General features: G+C 30.2%; 1 protein-coding gene across 3 annotated transcripts in view; it reads left to right on the forward strand.

Moving 5' to 3' along the window:
• LOC107438189 (synaptic vesicle 2-related protein) overlaps positions 1 to 18,722 on the forward strand; it is an 80,296-nt gene extending 61,574 nt beyond the window's left edge. For all 3 annotated transcript variants that reach the window (XM_071180652.2, XM_087149909.1, XM_071180655.2), the window contains 11 exons: positions 281 to 405; positions 4,950 to 5,013; positions 8,071 to 8,199; positions 9,361 to 9,566; positions 9,736 to 9,812; positions 11,968 to 12,090; positions 14,124 to 14,232; positions 15,753 to 15,837; positions 16,443 to 16,532; positions 17,675 to 17,788; positions 18,561 to 18,722. In XM_071180652.2, the coding sequence (XP_071036753.2) occupies positions 281 to 405; positions 4,950 to 5,013; positions 8,071 to 8,199; positions 9,361 to 9,566; positions 9,736 to 9,812; positions 11,968 to 12,090; positions 14,124 to 14,232; positions 15,753 to 15,837; positions 16,443 to 16,532; positions 17,675 to 17,788; positions 18,561 to 18,581 (1,143 nt within the window). In that variant the 3' untranslated portion in view covers positions 18,582 to 18,722. The remainder of the gene's footprint in view (positions 1 to 280; positions 406 to 4,949; positions 5,014 to 8,070; positions 8,200 to 9,360; positions 9,567 to 9,735; positions 9,813 to 11,967; positions 12,091 to 14,123; positions 14,233 to 15,752; positions 15,838 to 16,442; positions 16,533 to 17,674; positions 17,789 to 18,560) is intronic.
• Positions 18,723 to 19,950: the final 1,228 nt, after the last annotated feature.

Consider the following 19,950-nt stretch of genomic DNA (forward strand, 5'->3'; position numbering starts at 1 on the left):
AACAATGATAACAGGGATGTAGCTCTGTTATTATCTATATCTTGAATCTATAGTTCATTTGTTTCATGAAAATATTTTACATGTAATAAATATTTTGTATCCTTAGTGTCCTAGTCCATATAGTGTACCATCCTAAATATTAATCCAATTGTTTGAATTGATTATTGTTAAAACCTGATATTTAACTATTAAAAAAGTTAGGTTTCATGAAAATATTTATTACATTATAAAGATTTTGTGAATCCTGAATAAGATAATTTGTTTGTAATATTGTCTCTAGTGCCTCGGTTTGTCGTCCATCATGATTTTTATTCTCGGGGTGTCTAGTGCAGCTTCTCCTTCCTACACTTGGATGGTTGTACTCAGAGCTTTAGTAGGATTCGCTCTAGGTGGTGTTGGACAGGGGTAAGTTTTTTTTTATTAACACTCACAAGTAACCATGAACTTCTATATAAATATATACCGAGAACTTCTGTGCTGGCACTGTCTATTGTGTCGACGAGAAATTAACCAGATGAAATTGGGAGATTTTTTTCTCTTCGTGTATGTAAATACGGATTCTTTTTCAATGAGGAGTCCCCTTGACTTCTGTGTAACTTTAAAAATTACTAAACTATGCGCATGAAAACCCGCCAACGTGCATATATCTATGCTGGATAAGGGCCGTCCAATTATTACGTAAACATCTATGGGGGTTGTTGGGATTTATTTAATTTTGCTGAAAAAGGAGATGGAGTACAAGCAATACTTAAGTAAGACTACGAAATCCCATTGCTTTCAAAATGCAATAATGAGAATATAAATGTAAAAGAATTACAATTGGAACAATTTCAAATGAAAGGGAAGTTTAGAGTCATAAAAAGTTGGAAAACATTTACATTCAGGAGTTTTAGGGATCGAACGTTTTATTCCCGCGGAAGGGAATTGCAAAACGTTTCTAAATAATGACCTATTCAAAATTTTGTCAAATAAATTAAAACGTAAATCTTTTATCTTGTTCAAATTTATACTTCTATTTAAATTTAATGCTAAAAGTAGATTGGAAACCAGGGATAAGACTAAAAACATAGGGTTTTGCGACCTTCTTACTTGAGACAGGAAAAAGTTTGTGTTTTGCTTATGTTTGCTGACATCCTTGTCAGCAAAAAATGGAAGGGGTCCAAAATATGCTTATTTAATGTACTCATAGTTGCAATATTCATATAATAGAGCAATGCTCAGAGTTGCACTCACAATTTTTTTTCAGAAATGAACCAACAGTAATTACTGTTATTGGTGTATACTGTTATGATGATGATAATTATTGTTATTGCCAAAATAAATTAATGTTGATGCTAATTTTAATAATGCAGATTATAAAAACATGTTATGTTAAATGTTTCGAAATAAACCTTACCGCTTAAATGTAAAAGAGAAAGTGGAAATAGTCCATGCATAAAAGTGGGACATATATTTTAAAAATGATGTATTTTGTAACTTATGATACAAATATATTTCTGCCATATCATTAAAAGAATGGATATGTAATGCATTTTAAAACTTATATTATGAATATATTTCTGCCGCAGAATTAAAAGAATGAACTTCTATATTTTTATTGAGATTATTTGGATACATATAATGTATCATAAAATCATATCAACAAACTACCTACCAAGAAAACAGCTCGCAAAAAAAGTACCACCCTGAATGATTTTTGATTAAATGATCGGGTCTTCATATTCTAGGACTCAATGATTCGATGGGGCAGCCTCAAATATACTAATTAATTACTGCCAGCGATAATTTAAGTTACGAAATCAGACACAAAAACGGACTTCTTCTGTAAAATAAACATTTTTAGATTGATTTCTGACCCCTTCCCCCAAGAAAAATATAGAGAGGGTAGCCACAATATGGGAAGTATGGTCCCAATAATTTATACAGGAGAGTGGTCCAAAGTTAAGACCTGGACCCCTTAATGTTAATTTTAGGTTTTGCGTCCATATCTTCAGAACTTTTTATACGAATTTAAAAAAATCTGCGCACTATTATAAAAATCGTTTATCCAAACATAATTCTATGCAAAAAATAACTTTTAGTAATTATTTATTATTATTTTATTTAACAATAGTCGAAAAAATTTTGAATAGTAAGGTATACAATATTCTTACATTGCAAAATACCAAATTTGAGTGAAACCGGTCGAACCAAAGAAATCAAAGTCTTAAAAGGTCATGTTTTTAAAATTTGATTTCTCAGGAACTATTCAACCGATTTTACTAAAATTTTGCATTTTGCCATATAAGGTTACATTCTTTAAAATTTTGTGAAAAATTGTTTACCTAAAACTTCAAAATTTTTTTGACTTATTATTAAATAAAATAATAAGAAAAAATAAATATTTAGTAAGAGTTTTTTAATAAAAAATTTATCTTAGGATAAACGAATTTTATAATTGCATGCAAAAAATTTCCAATTCGTTTAAAAAGTTCTCGAGATATGACGAAGTACGCAAAAAGTAAAGTGAATGTTTACGGATCCAAACCAAAGAATATATAGGTTAAGACAAGAACATATAAGTTACAAAGAATAACAAAGAATATATAAGTTATATATATAAGTTAAAAAAGAATATATAAGTTAATAGCTCCCCTATATATTCTTTGTCCAAACCTTGGGACCGTTCTCCTGGCCGAACTATTGAGACCACACCTCCCAAATTGCGGGTATCCTCTATATTTGGAGTAAGAAACTTAATCCATCAATAAAAAAAAAAAATTAAAAAAAATTAAAAAATAAACGGCACGTTTATTTAGAGAAAGTACGTTTTTGTGTCAGATTTTAGAAAGTCAAAAAATATCGCCTGAGCTAAATAATTAGCATATTTGAGGTTATCTCCTCAAATCATTAACTTTGAGTACTAGAACGTGAAGATCTGATCATTAAAAAAAAAGTTATTCCAGGTGGTCCGTTTTTTTCATTTCGCGCACTGTACTATTCAAAATTGTACACATATTTTGTCTTGGTTCGTGTAAATTGAATACTGAGGATCTTAGTAAATTTTTAAACTCTTAGTAAATTATTTAATTTTTTATCTTTGTAAGTTGAAAAAGTGCTATGGGAAGAATTTAATATTATAGCTTATTTCTATTGTTAGTTGATGTCCAAATTTCTTTAAATGCAGGTTTTATGTTCTTCTCGAATAAATCTTGTTAGCGATAGTCCTATTTTATTTTGAAACGCTTCAACATAACTTAGCACTGTTTTCAAAATCTACCGGCCCCACAGTGGACTGGTCGTAGGACACGGTTCCCAGCAGATCACCGAAGACGAGCATTGCTATAGTTGCGGTCAATGATCGGGTGGGTGACCTCTTTGATCCATTTGAAAAAATCGAGGGTGCGCAGTATCAGTCCTCGTTAAGCTATTCTACAGTAGAGTGCTCAACTTCGTGTGGAGTTCGTCTAGATACTGAAGCGAGAGAGCCATTCCCTCTGCAGAAGATCAAAATTGTGATAGCATGTCTACAAATGATCCTCAGGAACGTTTCCCAGACAGTCGCCAATCGCCCATTGTGCAGCCCTAGCGCGATGTAAATAAAGTAATATTTCCACTGCCAAATTCAACTGCGATTTTTGTCTTCGTTAAACTGCATATTAAAAAATAAATAAGTAAATAAATAAGTAAACTCGTACTGTGATGATATAGTGCGACTTTCGGGAGAACTCCTCTAGACACCCACCTCGCGTGGTGGTGGGTACTATGGTAACGAGGAAAGGTCACTTCGAATAGGGGTGTGGGGTGAATAGTTTTGTCTTAATCCTAGTGTAAGTCATCCTGAGAAAAACCAATCGCCACCTTCTTTCCTCCATTTCACTCCCATTAGAAATGTGCTCTCTCTTGTTACCATAGCAGCAGACAGCCCCAGACTTTCAGTCTGGAGAAGTTCTCCTGAAAGCCGCACTATACGTATCCTTCTGATCTGGATCAGATGGGACGAGTTCATTCACCTTAAATATATCCAAAACATGCTCATAAGTCTCTTCAGTATGTCATACCAAGTTAACGCAATCAATCAAATGCTGCGAAGTAGTTTCTGTTTTACTACACTTGTTGCAAACTCGAAATAATCGTAAGTACTTTCATCAGAAATATACGTAGGTTCATACAGTAGACACGTTCAGAAAAAAATACATAGGTTTGCATAGTAGGTACATTAGGTAGAAAATATACAGGATAGTACAGTAGGTACGCTCATCAGTAAGTATTTAGAAGTGTACGAAAGGTACATTAAGTAGAAAAATACGCAGGATCGTACAAAATGCACGTTTATCAGGAAATTACGTAGGCTCGTAAAGTAGGTAAGTTCATGCATAGGTACCTACAGTAGGTATGCTCGGCAGAAAAATAAGCAAGGATCGTATCGTAGGCATATTCAGTAGAAAATTCGCAGGAACGTACAGTATGTAGGTTCAGTAGGAAATACGTAAGATCGTACAGAATGTACGTGAAATAGAAAAACACGTAAACTCGTACAGAGGGTACTTTCGGTACAAAATATATAAGATCATAAAGAAGGTACGTTTAGCAAAAAAATACGCAGCTTCATACAGTAGGTATTCTCAGCAGAAAAATAAGTCTGTTCGTAGAGTAGGTACGTTCAGTAGAAAAAGAGAAGGTGCGTTCATTAGTATGTTGGTTCAAATAGAAGGTACGTTTAGTAGAAAAATACATGGGTTCGAACAGTAGATACGTTCACCACAAAATCACTTAATTGCTAACAAGCAAATAGTAAACAAATATTTATTTCCAGAATATAAGCAAGCAACACAGAACCTACCTTATTTATATTATCTAGCTGTTATTACGAGTCAAATATAGAAAGATAATTACGAGCGACCTCGCATATTTGTTAATTAACTTATTAAATAATCACTTCCTGCAATATATAAATAATTCTATTTCAGACTAACTTTATACAGTGAATACTGCCCTGCAAATGTTCGGGGGAGAGTGGCTTTTTTCTTGTGTGTGAGTAATTTTCTATCCTTCCCCACTTTTATTAAACTAATAGAATATTTAAGTAATTTTTGGTATTTTTCGAAAGTAATGGAAATAAAAGCTAACATTTATTGTTTCAAAGTAATTTTATGATTCATCGAAAGTATTTTTTTTATTTGTTAGACCTTTATACCTCTTTCAATTATTTTAAGTATAAAAATATAAATGCTCTTAAGTCATTTATGGGTAATTCTCACGAAACATGACGATTCGGAACTTCAAAATAGCTTAAAATTTTATATATAACATATAACATATAATATATATATGAGCAATTCTACAAGTAAACGCCAATTAGGCGGCCAAAAAAAAATTTTAAAAATTTTGGGGGGCACACTATTTCTACATGAATTTTCTTCTTTTTTACACCCTAAAAAGGCAAGAAAAAATCGTGAACATGAAACTTTTTCTTTGTGACATACTTTAAATGTGACATACTCTTTCTGACATACTCAAATAAATCTGAGCCATTTATTCAGATAAAACGATTTTTACATAAATATAATATTATTATACTCTCTAAAATGTATTTATAGAGATTTCATACTATAATATTATATTTTAGCATAAAAATTGGCGTTTATTTGTAGAATTGCTCATATCATCGCTTTGAAACTAAACCGTGGTAACTCAAAAAAGCAAGTTTTTCAGGAGAGCAATTTTTTAACTTTCCGCGCTAATGCTAATCGCGTCAATGCGATAACGATTTATCTGCTCTCTAAATTAATTTTATGGAATTATGAAGATAACACTTTGTTTTTCTAAAAGGGTGATTTTTTTTTTACTCAAAATGACCCAAATATCTCATTTTTCGATTTACTACGGTTAGTTTCAAGGCGACGATATGAGCAATTCTACAAATAAACGCAAATTAGGCGGCCAAACAAAAATTAAATGTTTTTTTTTGGGGGGGGGGCATGCTATTTCTACATGAATTTTCTTCTTTTTTACACACTAAAAAAGCAAGAAAAAATATTAAACATGAAATTTTTTCGTGACATACTTTAAATGACAAAATACCAATTTTAAATTTTTCCCGAGTTTTTCAATTTAGGAACTTTGATTAAATTTTTTTATTTTTTTTTTTATACTAAAATATAATCTTATAGTACGAAATCTCTATAAATACATGTTAGAGAGACATTATAATAATATTATATTTATGTAAAAATCGTTTTATCTGAATAAATGGCTCAGATTTATCTGAGTATGTCAGAAAGAGTATGTCACATTTAAAGTATGTCACAAGGAAAAAAATCCATGTTCACGATTTTTTCCTGCCTTTTTAGGGTGCAAAAAAGAAGAAAATTCATTTAGAAATAGTGTGCCCCCTCAAAAAATTTTTATTTTTTTTTTGGCCGCCTAATTGGCGTTTATTTGTAGAATTGCTCATATATATAGCATATAACTTTACTTTAATTTAATATTTTGGCCGAAGACGTTTATATTCTGCAGAAAACAATAGTATTTCTTAAAATAACTCAGATAAATCTATGTAGTTTTTGTTATTAAGGATTTCACGAAGCCAGGAAAGTGACAGCATAAAAATCTACTCCCCTTGAAAAATTGTTTGAAATAGATTTTGAGCCGGAAAATTGGTTCTTTATTCATGTAACAAGACATGTTCAGATAGGTGGGTATCTAATCAATCTATTAACATCAGATATTGATTCCTGGCACTATCTATTTTGGTTATAAATCACTAAATAAAAGTAGCCAGGAAAATGACAGATTTTCATGGGACAAACAAATTATTGACAGAAAAATTATTTTAAACGAAGTTTTAGTAAACAATACCCTCTGCGCATATTCTAGAAATGCTTACATAGGATAAGATAAAAAAAATAGATTTTGAAAATGTATGGGAAGTTTTGAAGCTAGTTATTATTGGAAATATTGTTTGGGACATGCCAGGAAAATGACATTTTGATATTCAACTAAATTTTTTAAGTATACAAAACAGTCAATGCTAGTGCAAAGTCATTTTAAAATGCTAACAGCAATGCTATTTATTATTTTTTTTTTGAAAAAAAGTTCTTTTAGTATTATAGTATTAGATCTCGGAGCAAGGGACAGTGAATTGTCATGTTTCGTGAGAATCACCATTATACTACACCGATTTAAGAACTATAGAAAACAGGTATCGTAATCTTGTAGCTGCCAGAGGCCCAAAATATTTTTTTAAATCTATGCTAAATTCTTTTTGTATTTATCTGTTATTAAAGAATAGATGGAATGTTCTATAATCACTGCCTTTAATACATATATTTTATATTCCTTGTCAAATTTTAAGTGCAAAAGTATTCTTATTAAAAGTCACGAAATAATATTTAAGTGAGAAGGAATAAAATGCGTAGTCTAAATGTTTTTTATCACTAGTCAGTAAAGTGGGATGAAAAACGACAAAATCAATCGGATTACCGGATGTGACTTGAAAATGCTTATAATAAACACATTTCAAATGCAGTTTTCCTCTGCAGTTAAAAAAGAAAATGGCGGATATGAACAGAATATCTCTTCCCGATAAACAACTTTTTTTTCCAGTCTACTTTTGTTTAGGTAAAAGAAGGGGAAGTATATTGGTGCCCTTCCAAGAAAAGAATACAAGAGAACAACCTTATTTTTCTGCTACATTTGGTAAAACCCAGTTACAATACTTTTTAACGATATAGTTGTTTCGAGTGTCGCTTTCTTCTGTAGTATGGTTTGTTACAATCCAGTGGCAATTTTGTTCTTCTGACTACCAAAGCAAAAAGCCTCTTTTGTTAATTCCTCCGCAAACCACCGTTTGACGACTACTAATCTAAAGCACCCACCATTGATGTGATGTTAACGTTCTGTTCCTAATATTTTGCCTTATTAATGGCGATATGTAATTCATTAGAAACTAGATAGCATTTTATAAATATTTGATTAAATCACGTTTTTTTAAACATTGTGTTTTAAAATGCTCAAAAAATTATGCTATGATTATTCTAACAAGAAATATAGTGTAGATATTTAAATTGCGTATCTATCTTAATTTAGTATTTCTGGTCTGTTGGTACTGTGGGTGTTATTCTGCTGGCATGGGTAGTTATGGAATATCTGGATAACTGGAGAATACTACTAGGATGTGCTGCTATACCATCTTTGATTGTTATCATTGCAATTAAAGTAAGCAAATTATAATCATTATTTATTTATTTATATATATTTTACGGTCAATGTGATTAGTCGGTTATTATTAATGCTAACCGGTTAATATTAACCCCGTAACAGTGACATATATTTCAGAAAAATGGATTAAAAAGTGGAAATTTTTTTTGATTGTTTAATTTTTTTCTTTATATTATTATAAAAGTTATAAAATAGTATTTCTATTACAAAAAATTTTAAATGCAATAAATACTGCATTTATAAATTTTACATACATAAAAAAGTAATGGATTACACGCTCATCTTATTCAATTAGAGCAAATTAAACAAAATTTTGAAAATAAATATAATATAACTAGCATAATATAATATAAAAACACAACAATATGATTTTCAATACATGCATTTTACAAATCTTTTCCCTCCCTAGATCCACATTTCAAACCCACATTTTCCCGCCCTCGACTGAAGTCGTAATCGGGGAAAAACTAGGACCACTAATGCCATCTATAAGGAAAATAGTGAATTAAGTACCCTAAAGTAGAAACGAACTCTGCTCGGGCTTCATAAAACAGAAACGTTAATTTTTCTCCTGTCCGAAATCAGTTAGGGCATCACAAATATTGCACGCAGTAGTTGCCCGAAATGGATTTGGGTTATAATAACCAAGTTATAATAACCAAATAAGCCGGTTAAAGTGAATAGTTTAAGCGAATTTATTATATTAACCGGTTATTATTAATAATAATCAATGAAGTTTGATCAATATCATTCTTCGTGATATTTCTGCATTGTGATCTGCCACGCCAACTGCAATCGCCTAGGCGACAAATTGATTTTGAACTGGAAAAACTAAGAAGAAAAAAAAAACATGTAGATGTTTGCCAGGGTATGGCTATGAGTTATACCGTTCGACTTGGTCCCTTTCTGTGATGTTTGTTCCATTTCTCGCTGGCAACTCAAGATTAATTTCTCGGGGTAAATAATTTTTTAAGAAAAAATTGTATAGTTTTGAAATAATTAAGTCGATTCACAGCTACTCATTTTACTTATTTCAGTCAAAAGATAATCATTTAGTGTTCCGTAACTGTAAAAAAATCGGGAATCGCTGATTTAGGGAACACAATATCGTCAAACACATATTAATTTATTTTTTGTCGTTTCTGATATTATTAACAGTGGTATCCAGAAAGTGCCAGATACTTCTTAGTGAGTAACAAACCTGAGGAAGCAGACAAAATCTTAAAGAAAATGGCGGACATGAACAATGTATCTCTTCCCGATGGACAGCTGGCTTACTTTTGTTATGGTAAAAGTAGAGGACGCATTGGGGACCTTTTCAGAAAAGAATACAAGAGAACAACCTTATTTTTCTGCTATATTTGGTAAAAAAAAAAACCAATCTTTTTTACTAAGCTAGATTAAATATTTTATAAATGAATACAAAAACTTTTTGTTATATATATATATACACATGCAGGACCTTATATATATATTTTTTCAAAAGGTAAATAATCTTAACTTACACTAATTATATATACTTTTAATGTTCAGGTTTGCCGTTGGATTTGCGTACTTTGGAGTCGCCCTTTTAAGCCCTATTCTTATTCAAAAAGGAAGTTTCATGAAAAGTAAGACTTTTTTGTTATAAATTTATGATTGAAAAGTCTTTTAGTCAAAAATATTGCGTTAGACATTAACAATAAGATATTTCCCGATTGTATAAAAAATAACAGACGTTTGTTGTTGTTGACGTATGCCTGTCTAGGCAGAGGGGGTGCGATTGTTCTTGTTTTCCAGTGGCGCCATCTATGGACAAGAATTCGACTTCTGCCCATACGCCGCACCCGTTTATAGGGCGGACCCATTCATTCATCCACAGATCGTAATTTTGACCTGAATCAGAGAACGATTGATCTCCAATCCAGTACCCCCAGACGTATTGATTTGTTATGGGAACATGGAGGACTTTTGCGACTCGACAGATTTAACGTGCATCAGTCACTTTACTACACGGGATAGTCTTCAGCCGGCGGGGTTCGAACCCACGAACTCTTGGACATGGGCCCAAAAAAATTAATTTAAAAAAATGTGCTAAAGAAATTAAGTAAACTAAATTTCAAAACTAGCTACGAAGTTTGTCCTCAAATAGCGCTGTTGACTATAAAACAATACGTTGTCTTTGTTATCCATTGTCATATTGTTCCAAGTAAAATAATTGAGGAAAACAATGTTTTTTTTTTACATATCAGTGCCATCTGTTGATGAATTTTGTAACTAGTATTGAAATTGAATAGGAATTCGTTGTTTCCCACGCAGATCTGCGTTCTGGTACAGTTACTCGGCCACTGAACAGTCAAAAACTATCATTTTTCTTAAAGTCTCACTCAATAGATTCTTAAAGCCTTTTCATATCTTCTGTGCTCTCTTACTCCTTAATCTTTTGTATGTATATACACAATTGTGCTCTTAATCCATGAATCCCCAACAAAAGAACGAAAAATTTGTGTAGAAGGAGTTATTTTTTTTCGTATTTGAATTTGCAAAATTTATATTTATATACACCTCCATTTCTGAAAGGTGAACCGTTTTTCTTCGGATTTCCTCCTGAATCAATACTTCCTTACTCGTATTCCTGTTGTGTTCACTATTGCGCTTTTCTTTGTTATCTAAGTCTACGCGCGGAGAGGAAGTGTTCTTCAGAGGTTCATCTTCACTAGTAATAACTGTCAAGGAGAACCGATTTTCTACGTTATTAATTTGTCAAAACTTAGGAATCTTGAAAAAGCAACAAATGTCGATCCAACAGTCATTTCTGTGAAAAATGAATGTAAACTGGTCTTCCCTCTTATATCTTCAAATTAAATATTTAAGCATGGAAAAAACAAACACGATATCGAAATCTCTCAAATCACAATAGAGGAAAGCGTGTATGATTTACATCAAAGCAGGTTTAATTGGAAGACGAAGCTAGAGAATATTTCTTTCGATCACCTTTCTATTTCTCTTTTATTTCTCCCTTGCAATCAAAAACCTGTCTTGTTTATGACGTTCGCCTTTCGCTACTATGATTTGTCCAATTTCGATAGCGTTTTTTTTTCGGGGTTAAATATTAATTAGTGATCCAATATGTGTATGATTTTTTTCCTTCCATTTTTGATAAGGATTCTAAAAAATGTTTATTAAGGACGGTGTTTATGAAACACCGTATAGAATAACGGTCTAAAAGAACGAACTAATTTTTTTCCTAAATTGAAGAATGCAAACTATAAAATGTTTACAGTGATAACCATAAACAGGAAATTTGATCGAAAGAATATTTCGTAGTCGATTTTAATGTCGTAATCCTTTTATACAAGAAAGTAGAAAATAGATAAATAAATAAATAAAAAAAATTATCAATGCTCACATAAAGTTAAAGCTTCGTAAGGAAACACATCGAATTTTTCTCTTATAACTATTAATTTGTGTTTTAATTCTGATACAATAATTTTTTTTTTAGATATTTGTTTGTAATACATTATCATTAATGTTTTTCTTCCTTACATCGAGTTATTATTACCTATTGGCAAAATGGGTGTTGTTCTGGGTTTGATGGCGTGCTCTCCTTATTGAGACGTCATCACACTTTTCAACTGTGTTCAAGAGTAATAGTAAACAGTGCGCATGCGTCGTCATTGCATGAATTTCTATGGCGACTGCTGCTGTTTGATAATTTTTTTTAGAATTCTTTTTATACAGTTATAATCATATAAATGAAAACTAAATCTCCTTGTTTTTATTTAGTTTCCGAAAGTAACAGTACTCATACAACTTATTATGAAGATATGATGACTGCAGTACCATGCTCAAAATATACTAGACAGAACTACATAGATTTGCTATGGACAAGCTCAGCGGAACTTCCAGGTAAAATTGAAAGAAAGAAAAAAATAATAATAAATAACGAGTCTCGAAAAAAATAGGACCTTTCAATATTTTTATACATTGGTTAGTAATCATCGCGTTCAACTTATACTTTGAGAATCCTTATTTATTTTTTGTAAATAGAATAAATGTCCCAAAACTACGCGGTTTTCCCCTCTCAGTCTTCGGCATATTATTTGGCAAATAATGGAAAAAATTTGATTTAAATATCTTAAAAGCGTAAAAAAATTCAAGCAATTTTCTTAGTAGTTTTTGTACTTTTTAAAACAAAGCTCAAAACGATAAGGGGTTTTTCACATATTTAATTTTGTTTCTGCTCTGCAGTATTTATAGGGTAGTGTAATTTGCAATACTACATAATGAAAAGTGTGGAAAAGTCATGATTATTTTGAGCTTTCTTTTAAAAAGTACAAAAACTATTCAGAAAATTGCTTTAAACCTTTTACATTAAGATATTTAAATCAGCTTTTTTCCATTAGTGCCGAATACGATTCACTACAAAATTATATTAAAAAAAAAAAATTGAAATTTTTACCGCGCATGTGCAGTGCAAAAGAACTACTTCAAATGCTCATATCTTGCGCATTTTTTAAAAATTTTTTCAAGCAATACTTTTGTAATTAATTTTAAATTGCTTTAAAAATGCTGTTTAAATTTACTTAATATTTTTAAAGTTATAGGAAAAATACATAAGACAAAAAAAGTAGATTTTTTTCTTCATAAAAATTTTCATATCTGCATAAATATTTAAGCTAGATTAACAGAAATTTATGCATTGCAAATTACAATCTAAGTAGTCAATACAAGTTACAAGCTTATTTCTTGATTTTCTAGCATGGTGTGTTCAAAAATAGTTTTTTTTTTTCGTAATTTATTGTCTGTCTCTCAACCCGCTGAAAGCTTAAAGTGTTATTGCAAAGTATGAAAAATCGCATGAACTAAATACTTCTAAATTTACAAAACATTCCCTTAAGTGTTTTTTGAAAAATTCAAAAAAATATCAAAAACTGAAAATGTCTCTTCCATTATTGCAGGATAGGGTATTTGCGTGGAGAAAAAGCAAGACTTACAGAAAACATAGTAACGAAGAGGGAAAAAGGGGGGTAATCGCGTAATTTTGAGAAAACTGTTCTGTTTGCAAAGAATATATCAAAGGAAGAATTAGAAAAATTTTGTTCTTATCAGAGTATATTTGAATGCAGGCAATTTATTTTTTAAATTTTGTTTACGTTGTAAGGTCTGACAAAATTCAACAACTAGAAAATCTATTTTTTGTATCCTAATACAATTATCTATTCTAAAACACATTTAAGTCCAAACAGAACAAATTTATTTCTTACAATTTATTAGTTTTCTTCGCTAGTTTCAACAAAATTCAATTATCGATTCTTAGTTACTTAGAAACATTATCTATGCAAAGATACACCTTAGGCCTGAATCAAAACATATTTAAAAAAAAATTCATTTGTTTCCTTTGCTAGTTTTAGCAAAACCCAACTTAACAATCAATTTTTAGTTATTTCAAAACATCTGTTCTAACACACATCTTAAGTCTGAATAGAATCAATTTATTTTTTAAAATTTGTTTATTTGCGTTGCAATTTCTTACAAAACTCAAAATTTGATTCTTAGTTATTAAATAAAATTATCTATTCATTTATACGCACAAATGCCGAATATTCTTACAATAAACAGAGGTTTTATAACTCTTCCAAAGAAGACTGTCGTGCTATATGTTCAGTAATCCTTGTGACAAATAATGCTTAACTATCCTTTGTACATTCACGTTTGGCAAGTCTTGAAAATGGGCGCCTATTTTTGAAACGCTTGAAACGAGTCGACTGTTATTTCATATTTGTACATTTTTGAAGCAAATGAAGTTTTCGATTAGGTAATACCTTTTGTACATTTGAAATTTTTCTAAAAAAAAAGTTATTAATTTTTAATGCTAATTTAAGTCCTAATTTGATTATAATTTTTAATATTTGTAAATGACTTTACATTATGTATTTTAGGTCTTGTTGTCTATACTTTTCTGGTTGAATGTTTGAGTAGAAAGACATTATTGAGTGGCTCATGCATTATTAGCAGTATATTGATGCTGCTGCTTCTTTTGAAAACTCAGTAAGTATTTTTTCTCTATCTGTAGCATCAATTTCATCATTTTTCTATGCAAGAATTTTTTACAGTTTCTTAAAACATACAGGGTGTTCCGTAATCACCTTCCTAAATATATATATATATATATATATATATATATATATATATATATATATATATATATATATATATATATATATATATATATTTGCATCTTTCTTGAAAATACACATGTAAACGGGATTGCAAAGTAATATTCAAGTAAAGGAAATAATGTTATCAAAATCTGATGAATCACTATTGAAGAAAAAACCGAAACCAGTTTGACTGCTAAAAGGTGCTTCGAATAATCCCATCTCAATGTAATCAGACAATCAAATAGGTTTCATTGTTTTAATACCATCTCCCTCGTTACTGATTCGTCATATTTTAATGTTTTTTTATTGCATAAATATTCAACGTTTTTTTCTATGATTACCTATAAGTTCGAGCATGCATTTATGAATATGATCAAATTAACAATAATGTGCACATGCACGTCTTAGGCATTCAATTCTTGAGGAAGACACAGAAACAATTGTTCTATAAAATTTTACATAAAGTTTCAAAAATGAAGAAAAAAAATTATTTCATCTTCTAAATATCTTCTATATGATTATATTTAAAAAATGCCATAACTTGTTTTTAACTTAGTAGAATTTAAATCGATAATGATTTTATTTCATTTTATAACCGTAGTTGCACACACGACCCGATTTTGGGTTTACCACTAATGTACTCCGAAGCCTTGTAATTTTGAACCCTATCCAGAACACAACGCAACTCCAGGACCAAGTATAGGGAGAAATTTGTCCTCGTGGAGGACTTTTTGATGGAACTAACACGCATTTGCGTTACAGGAAGAGGAAAACCACGAAAACCTCCACGTTTAGCTTGATGGCAAAGCGAGTCTTACCCATGATGTGTCTACTACTGAGGATATTTTACGTCAGCACTGTGGTCAATGCGTGCCGGTTGCGTACAGTCCAGCCATCGCTGGGATACGAACCCTCTCTAAGCCACGACAGCTCTATTAATAATGATTGCTGAAACTTTTTTTTGTTTATCTGAAATATTAATGGGGACTTTTTTAAAATCCCTTAATTATTCAGGGGGTATATATTCGTCCTCTGCTCCAACGTCGCAACTTTCATTTATTCTTGACTAGGTTTCTAAAGATAATTATTAAGGGAAGCGATTAAGAAACAACATTTGCACATTAAATCGTTGCCAAAAACTGTGTCATAAAAATATTTCTGGGAGAAATCATTACGTTAACGAAAAAGAATTAAAAGTTAAAAGAGTTGGAATAACATTGAATTTATGAACTCTAAAATTGACAAAAATGTCATTGTAATAGTCAAGTTCAAATCATTTTGTAAAATTAAAAGAGCTTTTATCAATTGGAATATTATTTAAAAATGTATTTTGCTATACAATTTGCAAGTAGTAAATTTTTTATAAAAACGTATGCGTATTTTTAAAGTTTACAATTTATATTGCAGGAAAACTCTGATTTTAATTATCCTCTTTGGAGTTAGAGCAATATTAGTATCGATTTTTCAACTAAATTACATCATGACAAGTGAGGTAAGTAAAAAGATGTTGCAATAACCAAAAATGTTTACTTAAAACCATTTTTCCAGTTTAAAACTAAAGTTGAGGATTATAATTTTCCGAGAGTCTCCGAAAGTAAAGATAAATTTTTACCTATGTTATATTTTGTAAACGCGTGAATAAATTCGGATTATTTAAGATCGTCAATTTGGGATTGTTTTTTAATTATACGTAATAACTGTCCTAAATATAACGATACTCCTTATATATTGTCGGTAAATTTTTATAAATATAATGTAAAACGTGAGGTTATAGACCTGTTTTTACAAAATGATTTTGTTTAAATATTTTAAATATGCCGTTCAAAACCATTTAAATATTTTAAAAATGAATTTGTTTTGTACTTATTATTAATGCTTATGTTTTATATTTCATTTTGGTATTTCTCTTTAACTCATAAAATAAACACTATACAAACTTAAGGCACAAACAATCAACAAATTCAAGAAATGTATAAATCACGTCGATAAAAAACATTTTTTAAAGAATTACAGCATAAATTTTTTTTTAATAATATTCTAAAATATTTAAGTTGATATGCATTTTTATTTATTTATTTATTCTTTTTTTGGTAAAAGGCTTTTCCAACTACAGTTCGTGCTTTGGCCATTGGTACAGGAACGGCATTCTGTAGACTTGGAGGCTTAATTGTTCCTTTTATAGCACAAGTAAGTAAGGTTTACAAACATTAAATAATGGATAATATACATATTTTAATTAATTTACCCTGAAAATCTTCATTTATTGTGCCAATTGAATATATATTCATATTTAAGTTGAGAAAAGACCAGCTAAACAGTTCCAAACATTTTTAGATCTGCAGATCACCATTTTTTAAAAAAAAATTGAGACTCACAAAATTGAGACAAAAATTGAGAGAAAATTTGAGACTCAAAAATTGAGATTAATAACAAAGAGATATTAAATATATATGCGCATGAAGAATATATAAGCAAGTTGAATACTTGTTCTTCACACGGGGTGAATAAAAAATAAGCAAAGAATCAATAGATCAGTATTGAGAAACACTACGAAGTCATGCTCCTAAACTGAAAAGCATCGACACAATTAAAGAGCTTGATGGAAGAACCAAGTAGGTGAAATTTTTAGGGGAATTAATGAATCAGAAGAAATAACATAAAGCGGTTGCATCAATATGGGTATGTTTAATGTAACAGAACTGTTTTTACCTTCACTGTAATCTTAACTAATCCACATCAGTTTTTAGTATGCTTGACCAATTTTTGTTTCAAATTAGGCAGTGGTAAATAAAATAAAGCAAAGGAATATTAGTTTTGCCTTCTAATAAATTTGTAATGAAATACTAGTTCGGACACAATTTCTTTTTCGTTCTGAAAATGTCATTTACCTGGTTCTTCCACTACGTTTTTCAATTAATATAGCTAAATTATGCGGCTTTACGTTATTGAAGAAAGTAAAACTCGTTTTTTGTAGTTCATCCCATTAGACAGATAAACTATATTGGGCATATCACTCGGCATGATACTATTGCTCGCAGCCAACTCATGATAACCGAAACTTACCACTATCAAGTAATTTTCTCCAGTATATCGACCCTTCGGTAAACCCTTCGAAAGACAGGGTCTTGGAATAAAAAATAAAATACTTTAAATTTTATAATAAATGTAAAAGGCAATAAATTGAAAACAAGGTTAACACTCTAGAAGTCGTACCTTACTTAAAATAGTACCAACGCATTACATGCACATATAAAGAGGATGACATAAAATAATTAAAAAAAAAAAAATTAAGTTTACTTCCTGTAAAAATTGCCTAATTTCTATTTCAGGTTCTGATCGTTGAAAGTCCAATAATTGCAATGTGTTTAATGGCAGGTATTCTATTTATATCTGGAATAGCTGCAGCTTTCCTACCCTTTGAAACGAGAAATTCACAAATGAAAGTAAGTTTTTATAAATCGATGTATACTTATAATTTTATAGCTGTTTTATTTTAAAAACTCGAAGGCTACTAGCTCTTGTTCTCCAGTCCTGGGAATAGTTATCACAGTTCCTAACCTGATACTAAAGCATAAAAGTCTAGTATATATTTGTTTAAGCAATATGCTTGTACAATTAACACAGACCAAAACTATCATGAAGTTCCAAATGTAACCATTTTTTTTTTTCTTTCTCGGGGAGGGGGGGGGGCAGTTTACCTTTCATACGTATAGATTCCATTCTAGGACATCCAGGAAAAACTGAAGTTTTATTTTTTTTAACTCTGAAGAGCTAAATAATCCAAAAATAATTTTCAAAAATTGGCTAAAAAATAAGATATGATTTTAAGATTTTTGTTTGAGTACATATATGTCTAACAAATAATTTCGAAAACAGATATTTTTTTTCTTTAAGAATGTATTATGCATTTGTGGGCAAGGGAAAATATAATGATAAGTCACATCACTTTAAATCTCAAGAGATCGTTTTTGATGAATACGTATTTCATAAACTTTTTTATGCATTATGCTGCCATCTAGTGAGAATACTTAATAATGAGAAGTAAACAATGCTTACGAAACAGATTAAAAAATGTCCCCTTCGAAAAAAGTAACTTACTACCATACCGCTCGAAATCTTTAAAATGTTTTGGGGCTGTCTTGAAAATAACAGCGACCCACAGCATTTTTATGAATAAATGCTATTCAAAGTTTATAACTGAAATATTTATTTCAGGAATCTCACGAAGAGAGTTGATGGAGAAGAGGACCTTTTCTTCTGCATGTGACATATTCATAACCAGTATTCTTCATTAATTCTGTATTTATTGAAAATTCGCTTCATTATTGTACTCAAGTTAATCATCTTTTTTAATAAACACATTTTTGAATTGTTAAAGGTTACTCCAGTAATTATTGCAAAAAAAAAAAAAAAAAAAAAAAAAAAAAAAAAAAAAACAGAAAAATTACCTAATTTTTTAATTTATTTTATAAAAAGCATTGTTAGGTTATTATAAATTCTTCCTCCCTTTTTGTGGGAAATGGAGGTGATGTGAAGGAGTGGATTGAATTTCTTCTAGACAGATAAGTAAGGCATTGTTTCCGATTGGTGAATTGAGCGAGACCAGTCCTGAGATAATCGGACAAATAGTTTAGAAGTTATAAGGGTTTTAAGAACAAAACGTACTGATTGATACTTGTATCTTTTTATGCATCGAATATAGCTACCTGAAAAAGTGAGACATTGCTCCTAACGTATTTTTTCACATGAAATCGAATTTGATTAAGCGAGAAAAGATACATAACTAATACCTCACTTGACCGTATAGCAATTCAAGATGCATAAATAAGTGCAAGTAGATAATTGTGCATGTTGAGTAGCGTAGTTTTAGGGAACAAAAGACTCCTACAAAATTATACATTACTTGATTAATGACTATTGTATAAGTAGGATGTAGTTTTTAAAAAAAATATTTCATTATTACTTTTTGTAATTTAAACATTTAAAGAAAAATTAATATATATATATATATATATATATATATATATATATATATATATATATATATATATATATATATATATATATATATATATATATATATATATATATATATATATATATATATATATATATATATATATGTCAAAAGGAGATAAACCCCCTCTAAATATACATCAAAACTATGCCACTGCACATGCTGAACACAGAATCCATGCAACTTGCATCGGAAATTATACTTTACATGCTCAGATAGACCTCAAGCAATGTAAAGTGTATAAATAAGCACATGTCGAAGGAGGTTTCTATACAAAAAAACTCTTGCAACTTTTGAACTATGTGATCTATTGTCTTGAGAACACTCTCATTCGGTTCTGGGTCAAAAAATACATACAACACAATAATTAACTTGTCTAGACAGCCAAAAAGAAGAAAAAAAATGTTAGACGAGTAAACAGGCACAAGTACAAACTAGTACTTTTTGCAAAGAAAACCCTTCCAACTTGGAAACAATGAGTCCGATCATCTCAACCGTCTGGTATTGCTCCATTCAATGATAAATAATAAATCTGACACCTCACTTGCCTGTGCCCTCATTTCCCTCAAAAAAGGGAAAAACATTTAG

The sequence above is a fragment of the Parasteatoda tepidariorum genome, chromosome 8, assembly GCF_982258835.1.
Source record: "Parasteatoda tepidariorum strain Cologne lab strain chromosome 8, Ptep-v5.0, whole genome shotgun sequence".
Classification (NCBI taxonomy): domain Eukaryota; kingdom Metazoa; phylum Arthropoda; class Arachnida; order Araneae; family Theridiidae; genus Parasteatoda; species Parasteatoda tepidariorum.